Below are 24383 nucleotides of genomic sequence, written 5' to 3'. Positions count from 1 at the left end.
CTTCTGACCAAACACCAAACCCACAGCTATAAAGTGAAGCCACAGTGATGGCCCATAAGAAGAACATCCAAACGGCTGATTTTCCCACAACTCATACTCAAGTCATCTGGCATTCTGATCTATTGATCCATGCTGACAAAATCTGCTTGTTAAACATCACACACACTTCATGGTGGGCACTGGTTCATAATAACATTTGTTCAATTAAATATTTTAGACTTATACTACATGGTGGGTAACTAGCCTGTCACTTTGCATGCAATATTTCTGCATCTAATTCACTAACAATTCATGTGTAATACTTGGTGTCACGAACAATTGAAGAGCTCTGATGCAAAAGCAGCTAAACGGCAAAAATGCTCTCGGCACGTATTATATGTTTTTCAAATACTTTCACCTCAAATCCGCTTTGTGGGCAGAATCCATTAAGAGTCAGATTTTTTTGCTGAAATGAGTTGGGCTGTCACGATTATAAAATTTTGCTGGCGGTTAATTGTCTAATAAATTGTCACCATAATGACGATTAATTCGTTTTTTTTGTTCATTAACATTTTTTTGCACATTGTTGTGATTATTTATATTAAATATTTTGCAAGGTTTACCTGGCTGACAGTAAATATTAATACACATAACACATATTTTAAAGTAATTATTTAATGAAAATATCTTTCAAAAACAAAAAATGCTTGATTAAAAATAAGCACAATAAAGTTTCTGGAAAAAAAAACTAATAAATAAAAAAGCAATCAAAATAAACTGACTATACCAGAACAGGCCTTAAATAGCAGCCAATCCTACTAAGGTCATATTAGTACTGGACCACACTGGACTACAAAAAAAATCAATTCCTGCAGCTCCCCCTTGTGTTTTTTAGAGAGATGTGCAATCATTGTGGTGATCTGAAATCATTGCGATGAGGTCAAACAATCGCGATGAGATGATTATTTAATAATTGTGACAGCCCTGAGTCTGACTTCGGCAATTCATTTGGCTGTAATAGTGCCAAAATTGTATTGATAAGTGTTGTTTTACCTACTTACCTACCTAAATACCATTAATGTCTTTTACCTCTTATGCATTTGGCACATTTTTATCCAAAGTGACTTACAGTGCATCACAAGGTATTTTATTAGTATGTGTGTGTGTGTGTGTGTGTGTGTGTGTGTGTGTGTTCCCTGGGATTGAACCCACAACCTTTTGTGCTGCTAAATGACATATACCTAAAGCTAGAGTTTGTCTCTGCTCGTTTCAATAATTTGCTTTGTCACCACATTATGCCTTCAGGACACATTAATGTTTTACATCATTTGTACAAATAATGACGTGTACTCAGCACCAGAATTTGGCAAGGCAGTGAATGAATGACATGAACAACTATGCAAACCCCAGAAAGCTGGAGGGTTAGGCCTATCTATTTGATTCAGCTTGTCATTGCTGCAGATAAAAAAATCAGTTGTGGCACCAATATGCAAGACAATAATATTGTTATGTTTAAACAAACGTTTCTCTTGAACCATGAAGTATGTTATATAACCATCAATATCGATAAAAAAAGTTAAAGGAATGGTGTAAACACTATGTCACAGTAAAACAATAAAAAACAGTCCAGCAATAACAATCCCATTCACAGCTTAACTCTCTGACAACCCAGGATAAATTATTTACATGTACTAGAAAACACAGCTGTGTTGTACTTAAAACACATTTCTCTGACATTTGAATAACATTTAAGGTTTTGCGGGGAGTAGAGGCAAAGTTCAAACTGGTAGAAACAAAATTTGTGGAAACTTTGGTACACATCCAGGATACGTCCAACACACCAGGTGCATGTCTGTCTGTATGTGTATGCATGTTCAAAGCTAACTGCCCATTAACATACAATAAAAAGTGTGTGTAATTGCTTTCCCGTGTCTAGTTGTAATGTTGTAAAAATGTTCAACTGTATGTCAAAATTTAAAGCAAGCTTGTGAGTTGCCAGCCAAACTATCAAACAAAGCAAAGACAACATTTAAAGATTTTAAATGTCTCTTTGTTTTGCACACAAATCAATACGCTTTGGCTACTCCTAAAAAGTATTTGGATAGTTATGAATTAAACTTACATCACACTTACAGTATGAATGTTATTGCGTTGGAAGTAAAGCATTTCATACAAATACATTTGTGATGCTTTTTAACAACAAAACAACAGATATGCGGTTAAAAAATAAAACTAAACAGAATTTGGATGAGGTGTAAGAACACCTACATGAATTGAAAGTATCAAACTAGAGCCGACCGATAAAGGATTTTGAAGGCCGATACCGATACAAATGTTTGTTGGTTTTAAAATCCAATATTCCGATATATCGGCAATTTTTTTTTCTTTCAGAAACGCGCAAACAAAACATAAACAGATTTCCCTAACATTAGTTATTTGTAGTTATTTATGAGTTTTAACTAACATAATATGATAATGCATTTTAAAAAGAAACTTGTTTCTTTTATTGTCACAACAGAACAGAGGAACACCAAAATATATTAAAGTTCTGATAAATAAAATGTATAAAAATACAAACTTAAGATATGAAACGTAAAGGCCTTTGACAACAACAACCAAATCAAAGTTACCAGTTTTAAAAGACTTGATTTATAAATATAACTTTGAATAGGACTGGAGACAAATTCTGTTAAGTTCTGATAAATAACAACAACAGCAAAATATAAATTGCTGATCACTTGACTCAGGCAATGGCTAGACGCCTAAATCTGGACCCCACCAGCAGCTACTAGTTCAGAGCGCTCTGTCAAAAATACCAACAGTGAGGAAATCTAATGACGGCTGTTTCGTCCGTTTTTTAAAAAAAATATTAATATATCGGCCATTATGAATGCCGATACCGATAGTTTGGAAAATGCCTAATATCGGGCGATAATATCGGCCTGCAGATATATCGGTCGGCCTCTATCTCAAACTTTATATTTTTCGCCGTAACTATTTACTAACATTAAATACCTTCAAGGATTTATTGTGAAACTACATGTTGATATGGAAAATCCATAACAAATGTTCATAAAAATCCACCAAATGTATTGCTAATGAGTTTGAAATATGGTTAAGTTTAAGAGTAAGGTCATGGTTAGGGTTAGGTTTTGGGGTCAGGGTTGGGTTATGGTTAAGTGTAATCGTAACAGTATATCTACACATACTAATGAAGTGGCAGTACTTTAATTACAATGCACCAACATGTACTTACATAATAAGTAAATGGTATCAAATGGCCAACCCTGACCTCAAAACCATAACCATAAGCATGCCCTTACTCTTAAACTTAAACATATCTTAAACTCATTTCCCACATACAGTTTTAAGCACCCACATACTGCATGCAACTTTATAATTATAAACAATGGCACTATCTACTGTGCATTGGTAAGAAAAGATATATGAGAAAGTATAACTTACTTGTCTAGTACAAAGTAGAGGTCAAAACCCCCATAGCATGATGAGGCTGCAGTCCCTCTATCCGGCATAAGTCCTGTATTTCCATTAGCAACGTACACCAATTTAACACAAAGCAAAATTACAATCCTCCACAGTCTGCACATGTTGTGGTTAAATCAATCAAGAAAAAAACAGCACTAAATGAATACAATTACAAAGTGACAATGAGAGAAAAATGCTGGTCCACGTTTTCCTTATGAGTCTTTGGCTGATATTCCATGCAGTGGTCCGGTGAAGTTAATTTGGAAAAGCCATTGTCATAAAGACAAAAGAGAGCATTTCTTCTAGTGTCCTGGTGTTGTTGTGTGAATGTTTTAAAGAAAAAGAAAATAATCTTTTAAACGTCTAAATATGAGAAATGCTGACTAAAGTAAAAGTTTCAACAAATGCACCAAAATGCACTGATGTAAGTGAGCGCACATGCATCCAAACGCCTGACACACTTCTTCTTACTGCTCTCCAGTTGCTGCTAGATTAATGGAGGGAGTGTGGTTGTGTGTTTATGTTTGAGAATGTGTGTGTGTGTGTGTGTGTGTGTGTGTGTCATTGTCTCTCAGCCTCTTGACTCTAAACTTTCCATCCACTTTTTAGAGCAATGAATGAACTCAAGGCAGTAAAAACGTTAGTGTGCCATCTAGTGGTAAACAATGTTAGTAATGTTTTCATGCACTGTAAAAAAGTAACATGAAGTTAAAACAACTTGCTTTTAAAATTCTTTAAGTTAATTTTTTCATTTAAAGAAGGGGAAAGCGGGGTAAATTGTCACACTTTTCACACTGTTTAAAATTTACTAAGCACCATACATCACAATGGTATAAATCTCATGGATTAAATTAAAGAAGGACGTCTTGGGCACATACACTTACCTAAAGGATTATTAGGAACACCATACTAAAACTGTGTTTGACCCCCTTTCGCCTTCAGAACTGCTTTAATTCTACATGGCATTGATTCAACAAGGTGCTGAAACATTCTTTAGAAATGTTGGCCCATATTGATAGGATAGCATCTTGCAGTTGATGGAGATTTGTGGGATGCACATCCAGGGCAGAAAGCTCCCGTTCCACCACATCCCAAAGATGCTCTACTGGGTTGAGATCTGGTGACTGTGGGGACCATTTTAGTACAGTGAATGCATTGTCATGTTCAAGAAACCAATTTGAAATGATTCGAGCTTTGTGACATGGTGCATTATCCTGCTGGAAGTAGCCATTAGAGGATGGGTTCATGGTGGTCATAAAGATATCGACATGGTCAGAAACAATGCTCAGGTAGGCCGTGGCATTTAAATGATGCCCAATTGGCACTAAGGGGCCTAAAGTGTGCCAAGAAAACATTCCCCACACCATTACACCACCACCACCAGCCTGCACAGTGTTAACAAGTCATGATGGATCCATGTTCTTATTCTGTTTACGCCAAATTCTGACTCTACCATCTGAATGTCTCAACAGAAACTGAGACTCATCAGACCAGGCAACATTTTTCCAGTCTTCAACTGTCCAATTTTGGTGAGCTTGTGCAAATTGTAGCCTCTTTTTCCTATTTGTAGTGGAGATGAGTGGTACTTGGTGGGGTCTTCTGCTGTTGTAGCCCATCCGCCTCAAGGTTGTGCGTGTTGTGGCTTCACAAATGCTTTGCTGCATACCTCGGTTGTAACGAGTGATTATTTCAGTCAAAGTTGCTCTTCTATCAGCTTGAATCAGTCGGCTCATTCTCCTCTGACCTTTAGCATCAACAAGACATTTTCGCCCACAGGACTGCCGCATACTGGATGTTTTTCCCTTTTTACATCATTCTTTGTAAACCCCAGAATTGGTTGTGCGTGAAAATCCCAGTAACTGAGCAGATTCTCAGACCAACAACCATGCCACGCTCAAAATTGCTTAAATCACCTTTCTTTCCCATTCTGACATTCAGTTTGGAGTTCAGGAGATTGTCTTGACCAGGACCACACCCCTAAATGCATTGAATATAGCCCAAACTTGCCAAAGGTTTATCATTTTTGATACATTTTAGAATTTTGGTTTCATTTTTTTAACCTAGCTTAAAATGGCTAAGCTATGCAAAAACCGACTAATGTGTTCCTAAGGACAAAAAATGCCCCATTGAAAACCATTATAACTACCATTTTTGACCCCCCATTTATCTTAACATAAACTAATACATACCTCATACGCTCATGTTGTTTATGCAAATACACTGCTATAAGTATGAACAGTATAGCAGAAGTAGTGAAAATGGCAAGGCATTACAGCACACACAAGGCTCCTGAAATAATCATGCATTTCAAGAGCGAGGATGGCTCCTCATCTTCCTCCGAGGATTCTGAGGTCGACACGGAGGCCTCAGAGGTAGAAGTAGACAGCTGGAGTCTAATTCATAAGAAGGATCTTCAGAAGACTTGTCAGAAGGTGAGAGTGGAGAGGAGATGGATGAAGTGGCGGCAGGATGGACATCAAAAATTGAAAAATCTTTTGGTCTCCCACAAACATGGAGACGCTCCGCTACTTCCCAGCAGCCAGAGATTTGATCCCAGGGCTCACACACTATGCCACTGCCCAAATCAGTGCCCTGACTTCAAGCTTTTCATTGATGCATGAAATCCTGCAGCATATTGGGGCCATGACAAACCTACATGGGAGACAGTCACAGACTGGAGAGATCTTGAGACAGAGAAACTGCAGGCTTATGTGGGGCTGCTCATTCTGACCGGTGTTTACAGATAAAAAATGAATCAGCCCTCAGTCTCTGGAGTGAGAAATCAGGACAGGTCACTATCTGGGCTACGATGTCCCACAAAAGTTTTCACGACATCAGCCGAACACTGTGGTTCGATTAATGTTAACATATTGGCATTTAAAGGGTTAAAATTTCCACAAATTTAATTAATATTTGACATGTATGTTTCAGGAAGAAGTAGTGTTAAAAGATTTAATAGTTTAAAGTGGAAAAAATGATTGATGTATGATATTTTTAGAGCAGTTTTTGGGAATGTGTCATTTTGGCCTTAGGATCATTTTGGCCTTAGGAAGTGTGGGTTTTGTATAAAATCTGACCCTGTTCAAAAAATAACAATGCATCAAAATCAATGTTACTACCAATCTTTTACCCATCCTAGGGTCTAATAATAATTATAATCAAATGGTAGTTCAAATGTTTTTTTGGGGGAAAATATTTAGATTTTTGTTTTTTTCTGTTAAAAAAACATGGGTTAATGTAAACAAACTGGCATGTAAAGGGTTAAAATTTCCACAAATTTAAGTAATATTTCATATGTATGTTTCAGGCAGAAGTAGTTTTAAAAGACTGAATCGTTTAAAGTGGAAAAAAATATTGATGTATGATATTTTTAGAGCAATTTTTAGGAAGGTGTCATTTTGTGGCCTTAGGATCACAAGTGTGAGTTTTTTATAAAATCTGACTCTGTTCAAAAAATAACAATGCATTAAAATCAATGTTGCTACCAATCTTTGACCCATCCCAGGGTCTAATAATTAAAATAATCAAATGGTAGTTCAAAAGGTTTTTTTTGGAAAATATTTAGTTTTTTTGTTTTTTCCTGTTAAAAAAACAGGGGTTAATATAAACAAAATGGCATATAAACCGTTAAAATTTTCACAAATCTAATTAATATTTGATATGTATGTTTCAAGCAGAAGTAGTTTAACAAGACTGAATCGTTTAAAGTGGGAAAAAATATTGATGTATGATATTTTAGAGAGGTTTTTGGGAAGGTGACATTTTCTGTCCTTAGGATCACAAGTGTGAGTTTTTTACAAAATTTGACCCTGTTCAAAAAATAACAATGCATCAAAATAAATTTTGCCACCAATCTTTGACCCATCCCAGGGTCTAATAATTAAAATAATCAAATGGTAGTTCAAAAGGTTTTTTTTGGAAAATATTTAGTTTTTTTGTTTTTTCCTGTTAAAAAAACAGGGGTTAATGTAAACAAAATGGCATATAAAGGGTTAAAATTTTCACAAATCTAATTAATATTTTATATGTATGTTTCAAGCAGAAGTAGTTTTACAAGACTGAATCGTTTAAAGTGGGAAAAAATATTGATGTATGATATTTTAGAGCAGTTTTGGGGAAGGTGACATTTTCTGTCCTTAGGAACACATACGTAAGTTTTTTTAAGGATCTCTTAAGGGTTAAATTCAAAACCAGAACTGGAAATATTAACTCTCGGGCTTTTCACACTGCACTTAACCCTGGGTTATCTTCAATCTAAACCACACTTTTAACCCTATAAGGATAATTTCACACTTGTAATTTAAAAAAGGGGTTATCCCTGAAATTAACCCAGGTTTATGAACCCCTGCTTGCCCTGCTTTTGTGGGGTTAACCCTGCATTGTGGTGCCAAATACAAGCAGTGTGAAACAAATCAGGGTTAGAATAATATGACCCCAATTAAACACAGTTGAAGCAGATAATCAGGTGTTCAGGGTTGCTTGATAATTACAGACAGGTGTGTAAGAGCTGGGTTTCAGCTAGGAATGCACAGTGTGAAACGTCAGATTATGAATACCCAGGGTTATCTCTTAACATCTGGTTACAGTACGAAAAGTGTGAAACGTATAGCAGATAACCCAGGATTCTGTTAACCTATAACATGTCAGCTAAAGTATCAAAAGACACGTTATTGTCTCCTTAATTTTGTGAAAAATAATCATTTTGAACATTCATTCCTAACACAGTTGTATTACATCAAATTTAAAGTGCATTTTTTTTACGTTTTAAGACAAAAAATAAGAAAATTGTGCTAACATCAGATTAGAGTGATCTTGACCACATGGGAATACGAAGTTGACTATAGAAAAAGCTGTCACACAAAGTGGCTATTTGATTTTTGAGATAGAGCCTCTAGTGTTGGAGTTATGAACAGTGTGACAACTTACCCCACTCTCCCATCTCCCCTAAAATAAAATATATGTTGATTTGACAAAAATATACTGCATATTTTTTACAGTGTGTAGCACAAATATTGACACTTGTTTTGACAGAATCACTTTTACTAACAATAAGTTGTGTGCAACAAATAAGCAAGAGGATCTTTATTCAGAAAAATGGCAAGATATTAAGATGAGCTGGCTTTGGCTACAACAAACAAGCAAGCAATAATTATTTAGTTTTATTTATATAAACACAGATGTAGAATGAGTATCACAGTTTTGTGTTAGTATTTACTATTGAAATTACATTTAAATTTATAAAATACATCTGTGCTTTTCCTTCTTTTTTATTCAATATTATTTCACTGTAAATAAAGGCGTTACATTCTCTAATCTTGTATTAAATGACACAAGTTATTCAATTCATATATATTTTATGCTTAACATTTCCATATTCTTTATGTCTTGTGGTTACTGTATTGTTTCATTTTTTATTATGTTAATGTCCAAATGAAACCAGTGAAAGTTATTGTTTCGTAAATCAGTGGATACATCAATACTTTTATTAATTCTTCATTGATGGCATTTATTTACCAGTGGCAGAATAAGGACATTGTTTTTTCTCAACAACTTGAACTGTGCATGTTGTGTAATCTCTTTCCACCGTGCACTTGTCCGGATAATTAACAGGATTCTTCATTCTGCAAAATACAATCAAAATCACTTAATATAAGAGTACAATTACTGCATACATTTACACATATACAAGTATAGGAATATATTATACAGCAGATTATTGTCAGAAACCACAATCAGGTTTAATGAATTACCCAATACTCTATCCATGAAATATTAAGAACAGTACTTTTGTGTATAAATTCATTATTTAAATATATTCATTATATATTTGTAGAATCAAGGGTGGAGCTTTAAATATTGTTAAAAGTATTGCATTGTTTCAAATCACGTTATCTATATAAAAATCTTCCTATCTAATGTAAAGATCATTCTGTGAAAAATAACCTTGATATCTTTAATATTTACTGATGTCGAAGTTTAAAATTAATAATACTATTACTTTTTACATTTAGGGGCGGTTTCCCGTACAGGGATTAGACTAGTCCTAGACTAAAATAAATGTAAGAGCGGTCCAAACTGAAAACAACTTGCACTGACATAATCTTAAAATACATCAGTGCCCTTTGTTTTGCCTCAAAATGCACGCCAGTAATGTTTTTAGTAAGGTGTGTTTGGTAAAACTAGTTATATTTCATAATTAAACTAAGACCTAGTCCTGGCTTAAGCTAATCTTTGTCCAGGAAACCACCCCTTACTGTTTTAATACTATGTTGCATTACAGACATTATGTTCAAACAAGAATAATTAATTTCTTTGTATATTCTGTAAGAGTAATTTTAGCTAAAAGTTGATAAAGTAGTTCATACTTACACATCACAGCATTCCATTAACTCAGCAGAACATGTACAGTCCATACACTTACTGTTCCTCCAAGTGGTACCAACAGGATGCCAGGTTTTATCAGTTAAATCCTGACAAAATTTGACACCTGTCAAAAAAATTCAAAACACTATGAATCATAATATGTGGCCATGTATGTGGCAGTAGCGTAGCCAGAAAAGAGACTCTAGGTGTGCATCTGAAAATCTGGGTGTGCCACATTTATTGTCATATTGCCTACTGTGTAAAATGATTAACCATAAGCATACAAGTTAACCATGCTATAAACATCATGTTATGAGTGAGAAGGCAGAGGCGGATCCAAATGTAACAATTCATTAGACAAGAAATAAGCCAGGCAAAGGTCAGTATCGGAATCAGAAATATTCAAACTGCTTTTGGGCGTTAGTTTGTCATTTATCACAACTGGTAGTGTTTTCAACCAACCACATAATGTTTATTTTATGTTTCAGACATTTAAATACACACAAGGACTAGTAAAACGATACATTTGAAGAGTTTCATTCCAAAACGAGATAAATCCATTTAACATTTTTGTCAAAACATGTTTATTATTATGTTATCATGTTATTATTTTGTTTTATGGTGCTACTTAGCTGTATTTTTAAGTTATGAAGGTTTAAATCAAAACAAACCAACTGCAGTTGCATTGATATTAATTGGAATGCACAACCAAAAAACGAGATTTCTGAACAATTAAAAAAACGGTGGTTATCTCGTTTTGCAACGAAACTCTTCATTTGTAGTTTGTAAAATACACACTGATGTCTATGGAAGGGAAACAAAAAAAAAACATATAATTAAATGTCATTTGCCGACGTGTTTTATTCATATCACACATAGCGGAACTATAAAATTACCACTTACTTTGTATTTCCAGAGAAACTGTGGAATTCGGGTGCTTCACGACTCTCACAGCTGCAGAGGTTATAAATCAAGATAATTTATAAAGGTTTTTAAATGAAGAATCAAAATATCAGATAGTTGACATGGTAAGCATGCGAACGAATAGCATACATCGTGGGTTACGTATGTAACCATGGATCTGTGAGACAGAGGGATGACCGTCACTACGGTCTAAAAAGGAATGATCACCTTCGTTCTGCCTATCACCGAGACCATATGTCAACAAAGTCATGTCCATGACCTCCGGAAGCAGAACGACCCGCGTCTATAAATAGCAGAGAATGCTCCCAGTTCAGTCTCCTACCTTGAGCGCCTCAGAATGGTCAAAGCGACAAGGATAGTGACGGTCATCCCTCGTCTCACAGATCCATGGTTACATGCGTAACCCACGATCTGTTTCAACCTCACTCTGACCGTCACTACGGTCTAAAACGGGATGACACATACCAACAGAGTCGCGAGGAACCCAGGATCAATTAGAACCTCGCTCGGTCAAAGACATGAGGGCATGGCGTACCACGTAGACCACGAAGCCGCTGCACAGATGTCGCTTGCTGCAACACCCTTGAGGGCAGCCCAAGATGTAGCCACACTCCTAGTAGAATGAGCCCTTGTACCTGTTGGGACCGGTATCCCCTGAGCCTTATAAGCATGGGAAATAACCTCCACCAGCCAATGAGATAACCTCTGTTTGGAAAGCGGCAGTCCCTGCCTTGCCGTCCCATAACAGACAAACAGTTGAGAGTGCATTCTTCTTACAGACTGTGCACGGATCAGATAGGCTTTCAAGGCCCTGACTGGGCGCAATGTGATAAGCTTGTCATTCTCTGCCTGTGAGGCAGAGGAAGGCTGGAATTGGGCCAGCTCCAACACCTTGTTCATGGACTGCTGATCAAGAACTTTTGGCAGGAAAGCTGCTATTTATAGATGCGGATTGTTCTGCTTCCGGAGGTCATGGACATGACTTTGTTGACATATGGTCTTGGTGATAGGCAGAACGAAGGTGATCATTCCTTTTTAGACCTTAGTGACGGTCAGAGTGAGGTCGAAACAGATCTGTTAGTTATTAGGTGTGTTCGACTTCATGTGGCGCTGCGCAGATCGATCAGCGGCTGACTTGAGGCAGTGATTCCGGTTAGTAATTTTGTAAGACTTCAGCTGGCGCTGCAGGCACCTGACTGTGTCATATGGTTTTTAAGTACCGCGAGAGCGTTTCGAGAGTAGCTGGCTAGCTCAGCCGGTGCAGCTTCTCCAGGGCTGCGTTCAGCCCCGACAAAACGCTGCACAATGTTTATTAAACTGAAATGGTGATGCATTGAACACCCTGTTGTGATGACGCAAGAGTTGCAACTACGGTAGCTGAGAGGTCATTCTTTGTGTTCTTTTTTAAATGTTTCTGAAGCCTTATGAAATCGTTATAAATGTGTGTTTAATACTGTAAAAGACCCTCAATCTTACAGTCACTGACCTTGCCGTCCAGAATGAAAGACAACATTCCAACTTGAACCCATTGAGCGAGCTGTCTCTTTACTATCGCGTGGTTTTATACATCTTGCTGCTGATTGGGCCGACATTTCTGACACACCCACCAAACAAGAGAAAACGCATCTAAAACCTGTTGCATTCCGTTGCACACCGTTTCAAGGAAACATGTCGTTCAACCCGGAAACCGTAGCAAAACGTTGCGCACCGGTGTGAGATTGAACGTGCCCCAGAGCGGCTGCACGGAGTTGTGATGACGTAACAGCTTAACGTGATTGGTCGCCTCACTGATGACAACGATCACGTGCGTTTCAAGTTTAATCCAACCTTTAGTTCCACTAATAAACATTATAAATTCATGTTTTAAAACAAGAAAAAACACTTTAATAAGCTTAAATATGTTATATTGTGTTGTGTAATAAAATAAAAATGAAAATAACAAACTCTATTGGTATTTTAATAATATAGGCTTGTTTCCCAGTATTTTCGGGTATACAGTATAAGCAGCAATTAAAATATTCGATATAAAATGTTTCTGGTTGCAACTTTTTATTAAAAGGTTTGTTTTTATCAAATTCAGCATCCAATTCACTTCATTTGCGATTAAAAACAAGGAAACACAGCGCACAGGTCACTACGGCAAGCAGCAGGTGTCCGGCTTGACGGCTCCGTCTTCAGTTCCTCCCTCGACTGCAAGCGGCAAACCTCGCCGATCGGTCTGCGCAGCGCCGGATGATCTCGAACACACCGGTGTGTCACGTGACAATCATGACGCGTCGCCATGGACACAAGGGGTCAGTTAAAATATTTTAACTTATGTGTAAAAGGGTTTATTTAAAAAAATATATTTATTCTAAAGAAACAACAATAGCCCAAGTTTAGTACAATTTTTTATTGAGACTATAAAAAATATTCTGCATCCATTATTAGGTGTGCCAGCTGCCACTGTGGGTGGTACTGGTACACCCGTGGCTATGCCACTGTGGATGTAATGTTGACCCCATTTCTGTAGCACAACTGGTAGCAGTTGTTGCTAGCAAATGATCATGCACTCATAAGGATGCTGGGTTTTTTTCAAAAAGGTACGAGCAGCTGGGGTGAACTTAACCTAGAAAATGTTTACACTCTAAAAAATGCTGGGTTGTTTTTAACCCAGGGCTGGGTCACTATTGGACAGAACACACTGCCGGGTTGAAGTGACCCAACTGCTGGGTTGTTTTAGCCCAATTGCTGGGTTATTGTCAATCAACCATCTTGAAACAACCCAACGGTTGGGTTGGGGTAACCCGGCGGTTGGGTCATTTTAACCCGGCAGTGTGTTCTGTCCAATAGTGACCCAGCCCTGTGTTAAAAACAACCCAGCATTTTTTAGAGTGTATATTTGACCCAACAATCGGTTAAAACAACACAGAATTTTGGGTTGAAACAACCCAGCATGGTTTCAACTACAACTCAGTGGGCTGGGCGCATCCCTTTTTGACCCAATGCTGGGTCAACAATTTTAAAATGTATGTTTAAATCAAAAAGTAAATAGCTTGGGTGCACTAGATAGCATCTACATTAACATGTGTGTAAAAATGCTGTGTGTGTACCTGGTTTGTATTCAACCCGGAAGCATGCTGGATGGACCGGAGAAAAGACTGCACACAGAAACACTCCCAAAACTACAGACCTCTTCAAAATCAACAATAAACAAGCTGATCCAACATCAATCATTAAATATATTCACAGCGATAAGGATGAAATCAAAGGACATAATAATGATGATGATGATATAGGCCTAATGAAATGATGCTTGTAAATAAGTTAAAAAGTGTGATTTATTTATTGTAGGCAGAAGTAGGGGAGAGCGGGGCACAACCTATCATTTAAAAAATATTTAAGTTAGATTAGCCATCACACACATCTCTGCTACAAATGAACACTTAAAGGTTGTTTGTGGGGTCTACCGTTATCGTACAAGTACACCGAAAGCGACAGGAGTGCAAACGTGACAACTTACCCCATAGTTGGGGTTCATTGTAACAAACAGAGGGTTTGTTGTCACACCTGCTAGAAAATTTGGTTTACAAATAATTTAATAAAATGATGTATATATACTAAAGGTGGATATTGTTTATATATCTGCCTATAGCACATAGATATCCACACATTCATCCATCCATCATCCTTCATCTAACCATCCTTGTATTATACAGCAATGCATATATTATTTAGATTTTTTTGAAAGGGCTGCACAATTAAGACGAAAATCATAATTGTGAGTTATTTCACCTGATATTGTATTAACAGTTATCATTTTGATGAATAGTATTTACATTGTTTTCATTTCATTATCATTGTATACTGGATGCTTAGTTGTAACGGTGTGTGACAACTTACCCCGCTGGGTGAAATATTTTTCAATCCCAGCTATCAGTTACTAGGACTTGCTGACATATTTTAAAATGGTGTTATGTTTTAGGTAACAAGACAGTGATTAAAATAATATAAGGTTGGATTTGGTGACTTACACACCCAACTCAGATGAAGAAATGTACTTTTATGCCTCCAAAACACTTTTTGTTCAACATCTTAACCAAAACACATCAAAACTTTTCAAATTCACAGGAGATCATCATCTGACATTAAGAGAAAATGACCAAAAGCACAGATTGCTCGGCCTTGTATAAATATGTAAAGTAGCTGCGTTACAATTAACCCCGCGTTAGTTTGTGCCCCGCTCACCACTACATAATAAAACTTACTGTAGGAGTGATATTTGTATTATTGTATTTAAATGTAAAAACAATATTATTAAGTTGTGATAGGAACTTACCATAGTTATGTAGATGGTGACCTGATTATATGAGCTTAAACTCAAAATGCCTGTATTTATAATAAAATAGCAGAGGAGGTAGGAACAAAATGTTAATAATTTATTTGTCATATGATTTGTTGTGGAATTTTTCATTATGCCAAATTCTTAAAAAATATAGTTTGATTGTACTGCATAAACACAAATGACAATAATATTAAGGTCAGCCGCCATATCATACTTTAAAGTAAGCTATAACAAATTATTTTTGCACGTGTATTTTTATTTTGTGCTGCATGGTTTGTTTACAGTAGGAGATGATGGCATGGTCAGAGATGTGCATAGGACAATGCCCAAACATATCTATACCGTGATACTCCAAACAATAAATGACATCCAGGAAAGTTTACATCAATGCATAAACCTTACTGAACAAACATTACGCCCTAAAAAGATATTAAACCTGCCTGGACTTTGATGTTGAAACAAACAACAACATGCACTCAATGCTCTCTTTATATTTACAAAGTCTATTCCTGAAAATGTGGGCTTAGATAAAAAATCAGGACAGTGTCTTACAATAACCTGTTTGGCCCAATTCTCCAAGCAATACACAGATATTTTCCTTTCAGCTGTTGTGTTATTGTCAACTTACTGTACGGTAGTGGCTCAACTTGCAGAGATTAACATTAGTAATGTTAAAGTCACTGGATTGATTCCCAGCGAACGCACATACTGGTAAAATGTTAAGTCAATGTACTGGTCAGAATTATTGCCACCCTTATACACTAGGTATTAAACAGGAAATATGGGGATGACGAAATGTTTTTCTCCAATACATGTTGGTTTCAATTATTGATCCCTTTTTTTAAATACATTTTGCAAGTCTGCATTTTGCTAAGGTAACAGGATGGTCAGACCTTGAATTTGTGTTCAGTGACCCATTTTTGTGTTGACTTTGATGATTATTCTGGATTTGTGTCACGATCCAATCACAGCCTGTTATCTGATTAGCAGAGCAAGGCAGATTTTTCTTTTTCTTTTTTAACTTGTTGGTATGAAAGTATCTTACTTTTTATATTTTGATGCAATGTATGTCTCTTAAAAACACCCACAACATTACAAAAAATCCAGCAGTATACTAAACTGTGGGCAATTACTAATAAATTACCAAGATATGTACAAATGTAAATTTTCAGTGAGCGCACCGGGTCCAGAATTATCTTATTTTGACTTAATATAAAATATTCCTTTCATTTTTAATGGTCTATCATGGACCCAGTACCACATATGAGATACTGTCTGAAAGCTAAGACTCTCTACATTCTGCAGATATGCATCACTTTGAGAAATCTTTTACTGTAAGAAAGTTAGTTACACTTAATTTACACTATCATCCCCCCATATTTTTTAATATCTTTTAATATTCACATATTTCATATTTTTCAAGTATGACCAACATGGGCAAGTCTTATATCAAATGAAAGCTCTCATTCTCAGGAATAAAACTGCAGCGTTATTTTTGTCCTATTATTAACACATAGCCTACAATCGTCGAATGAATAATGAGGTAAAAAATTGTCTTTTGTAAACGTATGGGAAACTTGGGTGTGGACTGCCTCAGATAGCACATATAGCCACAAATGATACATCATCTTTTCTCTTAGGTCCTACTCTAAAAAATGAGTCCATTAACAGCATTTTCTTTGGTTGTGTGCATAATTAATCCCTTGCATTATATGTGCAAAACAAAACAATAATATTTATATAAAAAAAGTATTTTCGCACACTTCAGTAAAATGAGAATAACTTTTTAATGCTACATGCTAAAGAGTTCATTCTTTTTTTGGGTGTTTACTGTCTGCTGATGGCAACAACCAGAACTGTCTGCTAGAGCACCCAGAACCAGAGTTATACACTATCAAAGACAGTATTTACGACATAAAAAAAGAAAATTTGGTGTTTTATCATATGAAAACCAAATAAATAACACTATTTGTCACAAACAGCAGCTTTTTATGTAACTTCAAAGGGTTTTCTTTAAAATGATATAAAGCAATTGCATTTATTCCACTGTATGTGGTTATGGGAGCACTTCAAATGTTTTTAGGCAGAAATATATATACAAAGTATACAAAAAGCGTATTATTCCTCCCATCAGTTGGAGTAAAATAACTTTTGCATTTATAATGATAGAGAAAAAATTCCTTTTTCCTCTGTAAGCTGGCAATTGCTGGAATCAAACAAAACTGTCTGCAGGTTTCGTTACCACTCAGGGCCAGAGTTATACACTTTTAAATACAGACTTTAGAAAAAAAACATCATTTATTAGAGGACTGACAACACATACAACCATGTTTAGCACTTTCAACAGTGTTTTATGTAATTTCAAAGGGTTTCCTGTAAAATGATACCAAACTTTTGTATGTGCACCTCTGCTTGTGGGTATGAGAAGCTTTTAAAATTGGGTAGGCCAAATCTAGGTGAAAATCCCCAAAATAGCCTCAGAGTGTAAGAGGTTAAAGCAAACTTGACATTATTGGCTATTATTTAAAACTATTATCACTCAAAACAGTTAATTATAATAAAGACTGTTTATCTAGATACAAGAGTATATTTTAATTGTCTAGTACATAATTACCATCAAATTATGTAATGCTGATACTTCAATAACCTGAATTATAAAACTCCAAAGATATTGGATATAACAAGATGAAGCACTGCTTTGGGGGATGCTGCGAGGGATCGACATCAATACATCGTTTTAAAATTTCCACAGAACAAAGAACCTCAGAGAACGTGGAAAAATATATTCAATTCTATTTCACCAACAAGAGCCTTAAAAACTCATTTTAAAGTGCAATGTACAGACAGTTAGTACTTCACAATACTAACACTGTTTACATCTCTTCAAGACAGTACATAGGGATGGGCGATACCAGTTATTTTCTTGTCGATCCGATACAAGGTACTTTTAAGACAATTATCACTAACCCAACCGAAACCAAACCGTGAGGTACTATGCAATGGAAAAGCACCAATATTGTGGTACATAAACTGTATGTGTTTGGTAAATGTTTATTTTTTAATATCATTTAATTTGTCTATTTAGCATCATTCAATGCATATGAAATTATGACTCTGACTCTACATGTTTGGAATGCAACAAATATTATTTGAGAATATATATATGTGTCACACCCAGGGGCCGGCTATGGTTTGTCTAAAGCCACGCCCCTTTTCAACTTCCACCTCAAGGAGGTCCCCAAAACCAACCCAATGACCAGACAACAACGAGGATGAGTAAGTATAAAACATAGAACTTGGGGGAAATGGGGAAGGGCAATTAAAATTAGGGTCTCTGGCTCTGCCCTCCAGGTGGGCTACGGCCAAGGCAATGACGGGGAGAGGTGGAGGGGGGCGTAGAAAATCAGGCTCCTGCCTGGTCCCTTCTACCTGTGGCGCCCTCCTTTTCCTTCCTGGAGGCAGAATAAAAGCAAAATGAGTGTTGGCGTTGTTTTTCCTGTCTGCGTACCTTTTTTCTCTTCACGGGGACTTTCCACACGTGCTTGTACTGTTCCCTGTCGTGTCGTGTCGTTCACTCTCTCTTTCTCTTCCTCCACAGGCAACGGCTGGGACACAAAAGGCAGAGTTAGTTCGACTTGGTTTGTTCTCACCTCTTCGCTGACTACAGCTCACTGTAAGTACAGGTTTCACACAGTTCGTCCTCTTGGTGCTCACTCTCTTTCTCTTTCTCCACAGGCGACGGCTGGTCCACAAAGGCACAGTTAGTTCGACTTGGTTTTGCCCTCACCTCTTCGCTGACTACAGCTCACGGTAGGTACAGGTTTCACAACAGTTAGTTCTCTTGGGATCCTCCTTGCGTTCCGTTTCGGTGCGGTGCGTTCTCCGTCCCTGTAATCAACAGACTTAGAAAGGGGTCCAATATAATACAACCAGGTGGCGGACTTACAACAATTGGTTTTTCTCAATAGGTCAGATCGACAAGCAGTTTTCCAGGCAGTGTCGGGGACAGACCCTCACGACGAGCTCGATGATCACAGAGGGGTGGGCACGTCGCACCGTCACACCAGGCCGAGCGCTGCCCTTCTCTGGTTGCCGTTAGGCGATCGTATACCGAGCAGGGGCGCCCCTTTGTAGAGACCACGGGACGGCTAAATTCCTACACCTCACTCTCTGCAACAGTAAGTATTACGTAGGTAAAAGCATCAACAGTAGTGACCCTTAATCGTACTCACACGTACACCAATCGTTCAGTTCTTCACCGCCGTTCTTTAGAAACACCCCAAACGTCTGGAACGGGAGATCGTCCGTGGCACCGCTTCGCTACGTAGGCCTGAAGCATTTTCACAACATATAATCAGATGTTCTTCACTAAGACCGGCAACCTCTTCGTCTTCCTTTGACAAAGTGTACGAAGGCGGGGGTTTGTCTGACAAGACACACAGCAATACACAGCAGTACACAGCACCACGTCAAAAGTGAAAGTTTCCACAGCACAAAGACTCACCCACCACGCTCAAGTGTACACAAAGGACGCCCGTCTCCTTCCACTTTGCCCAGGTCCGATTGGTGATGGAAAATACGGTCTAGCTGATGGTCTTGTCACTGTGCTTAGCTTCCTTCGAATATTCCCTCGGCTCACCCACCTATATTAGGGGTAGAGCCGCCCTCCTTCTCCTGGAGGTATTCACTGGAAAGACAGGTTAGTATACAAAGCGTCTTCACAAAATATTATACTCACGAATACTGTGAACTATTTGTCTCACTGTCCTTTGCTTCTGGTCCACACAACAGGCAACATCAACCCTGCAGAACAGGGCGTCTCTTCCAGCGTTTCCACAATTCACTTGCAGGTCTGTACTCACATATACTCCGTTCTTCTCCTTGTGTTGTGTCTTTGTTTACGATATCATCCGTTCGTCTTTCAACCTTTAAGGTTCACAATATCTCTCCAACTATACCGCTTCAGCCTGGGAAAGAGAGCCGGACCGCTACCAGCAACGTGCCCGATGAGTACACGCAGCACTTCAGTACAACGTCAACAACCAGCCTGGTGCAGTGCTCCTTTAACTCTCACAGCTCCGTCCTCTTTTGCCTCTCTTGGCTGCCGTACTCTCTCCTCTCGCTCTAAGCGCTCTGTGGATCAACGGCGCCCTCCGGCTCCTCCGAGGACGGAGTGTGTGATTTGGGTCTGCCCTAGGCAGTAGTGGAGCTCGTGCCCGAAACAACTCTAGTCCCTTGTGTGTTGCTACCGCTCTATTTATGTTGCCCGTCCTCATTTCTTCTTCCAATCAGAGCTGCCGCATTAATTTGCCGCACCTGTTGCTCGTATGCTCATGATCTACGTTGCTAGGGAGACAAGGAAGTAAAAGGTGCGTTTTAAAAATCGGGCCGGGCGAAAACCATCTTCAGGCGGAACCTATCTCTGCCACTTTTGGTTCCGCCCTTCAATAGTCACCCGGTGACATATATATATATATATTTCCAACATTCTGAAAACATGTCTCCGACTTCCCTATTTCAGGATGTTGTGCAAGTATCTCTCTATGCTGCACACATTGTATAAAAGAAGCAGTTCAAATGAGATTTGGATATTTTGTTTCAAAAACATCATGTAACATATTTTTTGCTAGCTATAGGATATTGATAAATTCAGTACCATATTCATAAGTCAGTGAAATGTAAAGCTGCTTGTTTTGTTGAATGCGCGATTTGAACTTCACAGTTTCTGTTATTGTGATTCTACCCTAACATTTCATTAAATCTTTTAAAAGAAAAACAATCAATTGACAGGTCCATAATCTTAAAGACAGTCTTTCACATCTTTTATCATAACAGTTTTGACGCGTGTGCAGCAGGCAATTATTTTGACAAAACACGTGAAGCACATGGTTCACATTACGCAACAAACAGATATTTTGAAAACACAAGCAACACACATATTTTCCCCTACTGCAGATACCTGTCTACTGTACTTCTAGTCCAGAGGTGCCCAAACTAGGGCCCGCGGTCCAAAGTTGACCCACAATGACCTTTAATTTTATTTAAGCATGCTTGTTCAAAGTCAGACCACATATTATAATGTTTGTCTTCAATCAATCTATTTGACAAAAGAGATAAAGGTTAGACTTTATAATAAGGGTCCATATATCATATGTATCATATAACATGCATGTATTTTTAACATGAACTAATGCTGAGTTAAGGCATGTACTAATTATAAACCAATGAAGAGTCATCATTAACTACAACATGACATGTTTTTCATTGTTATTGTATGTGTTGGGAATGTTAGCAACTAGCGGCTCTCTGCTATTTTAAATGATTTTAACGTTATATGTTTGCCTTTCTTTATCATTTTAAATATGAAGTATATCCATGTTTACAGAGGTCATGTACCATGTGGTCAACTTCGTTAAAGCTGAAGAGGTTTTTGGGTAAAAATAATGTAAATTTATTCATTCAGTGTTAAAATCCAACGTGATCTCACAAAGTTCCTTGGGATAATCACAGAATTTTTCGTTTTTCCGAGGCCCTGCCACAAACTTTCTTTTTCGCGTTATTCTGACGGATTGGTTACTCAACTGTTTTTTCCTATTTTCAAAACATTGTCGCTTCGGTTTAGTGTTAGTATGAACGTTGAAATGTTGTGCTCTTTCTCCACAGGCAGCGGCTGGGACACATACTGTGTCCTCCAATCACCCGGCGTTCCTCTTAACTGCACACAGCTGCAATCAATTTGTTGATTTTAGCTCTTGCGGCGCTACCGGAAGTCCGGTGTCTCTCTCTCCCGGTCCGGATGGAAACTTCCGGGCGGAACCAAACTTTCTCAATTTTTGGTTCCGCCCCTGACAAGATCGTCACCTTGTGACAGTAGTAGTAGTATACTTTTTATTGTCCTCGAAAGGTAAATTGTTTTGAACTACAAATACGTATTGGATAATACACTTTTGAATTGCGGACTGCAACATAGCAAATATACTGGTTCATCTGGTTGGAGCAAAGTGAAACGGAAGGGTGGAGTTCACACTGACGGGCAACTTCTCTGCGTATTTCTAGCGTGACACTCAAGTCGGTCCCAAAATACGACTCCAGTGCACCCACGTGGACTCGCATCAAGGGTCCCTAAAGTCTGCACTCTATGATGTCATCAAAGTGTGCACTCTGAGGAGGACCACAAATCCAGAGTGTCCCATTTGGGACAGGGCCTAACAAGACGCGATGTGCATCATGTCATGATTATGCATTGGTGAGGAACAGTTTTATGCACAAAATACGTGACAAGTTGTGTTACATATTGATTACGGGACAATATTTTCTCCCAATACATGACAATCCTATATTAAACGGATAAGTTGCAAATTTAAACAGTGTGGACTTGTTTACAGTATATGTACATTATAGTACACAATGTAATTAGCAATTATTTTTGTTCTTTGTTTCATTCAACTGACATAATTCAGTAAATAATGCCATGTTTTTTTTATGGCTATTGGGGTGTTACTTTTTTCTGCATTTTTTTTTTTGGGGGGGGGGCAGATCTGGAGGAAATATTTTGGTTCAGTTTTTAACTTGCCATGCCAGAATTTTTACTGGCATCACAAAAAAGCAAAAAATAATTAAATAGAACTATTGTGTATTTGTTGTTTGTGGCCTGTACTATTTTAACCATTGTTCAAGTAAACAACGATAAACCTTTGTGACAGTGCGGCTCTGAAGACAATTTTATTTATTTCCCCACCAATGTCAAAATCAAACTTACTGTATGTATAGACACCATTTCATTTTTAAAGAAACTAGTGGTTTAAAGGGGTCATATGATGAAAATGTTAGCATTGCCACTTTGTAGGTTTGAGCAAAAATGTGTCGTTTTGGGTGTGTTTTTTTAAAATGCAAATGAGTGGATGAAGTGCAAACACTGATCACAATGATGGTGGTTTGTTGTAATTCAAACTCAATTGTGCTGTCAAGTCCTTCTTTTCTCTCTCTTTCTCTCTGCACTAAACGGCAGTGCAGTGGTTGGATAGTGCAGATTAAGGGGGCGGTATTATTCTAATAAGATATCCTTATGACATCATAATGAAAGCCAAATTTCAATGACCTATTTTTGCTCACACCTACAAAGTGGCAATGCTAACATTTTCATCATATGACCCCTTTAAAGGAACACTTTAGTTTTATTGGCGAGGTGAAATAATTTAGACTTAGCAAGAGTTGTTGCAGTGAATTTTATGAAATTATATTGGTTTTTGCAATGTTGCCGTTTTTGTTTTTATTTACTTAAAATTAAGTAAATATGTTTTAAATTCATAGAGTGATTTTGTTTTATTCAGTGCGTTACTCTTGGTTGACACGAATAACATGGTTAACCCACCCAGAGCTGAAAATAGAGAATGCCTGCTGGTCATTAACATAAAAAGCCCTTCAAATCTCACAGCCAGCTGTAAGGATTCCTGGAAACTTCCACCAGTATATACATACGAAACGATGTTTCATGAGTTTACTTCTGTGTATTACCTTTCCAAGCACTCTGCCTCAAATCTGGCAAACCTTAGTTTAGGAGGGATTTCCCATCCCGTATACTGGACAGCTCTTTTCATGCAGTGATATACATTTTATGCTTTAACATTTCTATATTCTTTAGGTCTTGTAATGTCCAAAAGAAACCAGTGAAAGTTATTGTTTTTCGTAAATCAGTGGATACATCAATACTTCTATTATTTCTTCATTGATGGCATTTATTTAAGAGTGGCAGAATAAGGACATTGTTTTTTCTCAACAACTTGAACTGTGCATGTTGTGTAATCTCTTTCCACTGTGCACTTGTTCGGATAATTAACAGGATTTGGCATTCTGCAAAATACAATCAAAATCACTTAAAATACATAAGAGTACAATAACTGCATATATATATATATATATATATATATATATATATATATATATATATATATATATATATATATATATATATATATATATATATATATATATATATACACACATAAGTATAGGAATATATTATACAGCAGATTATCGTCAAACCACAATCAGGTTTAATGAGTTACCCAATACTCTATCCATGAAATATTAAGAACAGTACTTGTGTATAAATTCATTTAAATATATTCATGATATTTGTAGAATCAAGGGTAGAGCTTCAAACAATGTAATACTTAACACTACTTAACCTACATAATGTAAAGATCATTCTATGAAAAATAACCATGATATCTTTAATATTGACTGATGTCAAAGATTGAAAATAATACAATTAATTATTAGATACAATGAATTGCATTTCCTGGCT

At 37.2% G+C, this 24383-nt stretch overlaps 2 protein-coding genes across 3 annotated transcripts in view; both read right to left on the bottom strand.

The window, feature by feature from the left end:
* Positions 1-3972, bottom strand: part of antxr1a (ANTXR cell adhesion molecule 1a) — a 70746-nt gene extending 66774 nt beyond the window's left edge. For both annotated transcript variants that reach the window (XM_073867502.1, XM_073867503.1), the window contains exon 1: positions 3445-3972. In XM_073867502.1, the coding sequence (XP_073723603.1) occupies positions 3445-3587 (143 nt within the window). In that variant the 5' untranslated portion in view covers positions 3588-3972. The remainder of the gene's footprint in view (positions 1-3444) is intronic.
* A 4560-nt stretch (positions 3973-8532) lies between these two features.
* LOC129414757 (beta-microseminoprotein) lies at positions 8533-15113 on the bottom strand. Its single transcript, XM_073867501.1, has 5 exons — positions 15071-15113; positions 13845-13926; positions 10732-10782; positions 9835-9952; positions 8533-9086 (listed from the first exon to the last, which is right to left on the bottom strand). Exons 1-5 carry the CDS (start codon positions 15071-15073, stop codon positions 8972-8974), a joined length of 369 nt encoding a protein of 122 aa, XP_073723602.1. The 5' UTR covers positions 15074-15113; the 3' UTR covers positions 8533-8971.
* Between the last annotated feature and the right edge of the window lie 9270 nt (positions 15114-24383).

The sequence above is a fragment of the Misgurnus anguillicaudatus genome, chromosome 5 (genome assembly GCF_027580225.2).
Source record: "Misgurnus anguillicaudatus chromosome 5, ASM2758022v2, whole genome shotgun sequence".
In the NCBI taxonomy this organism is placed as follows: Eukaryota; Metazoa; Chordata; class Actinopteri; order Cypriniformes; family Cobitidae; genus Misgurnus; species Misgurnus anguillicaudatus.
Note: the sequence above shows the minus strand (reverse complement) of the source record. Positions and strands in the feature narration are given on the sequence as shown.

What these genes read in the sequence shown, in the direction of transcription:
- LOC129414757 (XM_073867501.1), bottom strand. An exon ending in CCGGGTTGAATACAAACCAG is followed by an intron (nt 10,783 to 13,844) that starts GTACACACACAG and finishes TAACCTCTGCAG; the next exon opens with CTGTGAGAGTCGTGAAGCAC. An exon ending in TTAATGGAATGCTGTGATGT is followed by an intron (nt 9,087 to 9,834) that starts GTAAGTATGAAC and finishes TGTATTTTGCAG; the next exon opens with AATGAAGAATCCTGTTAATT.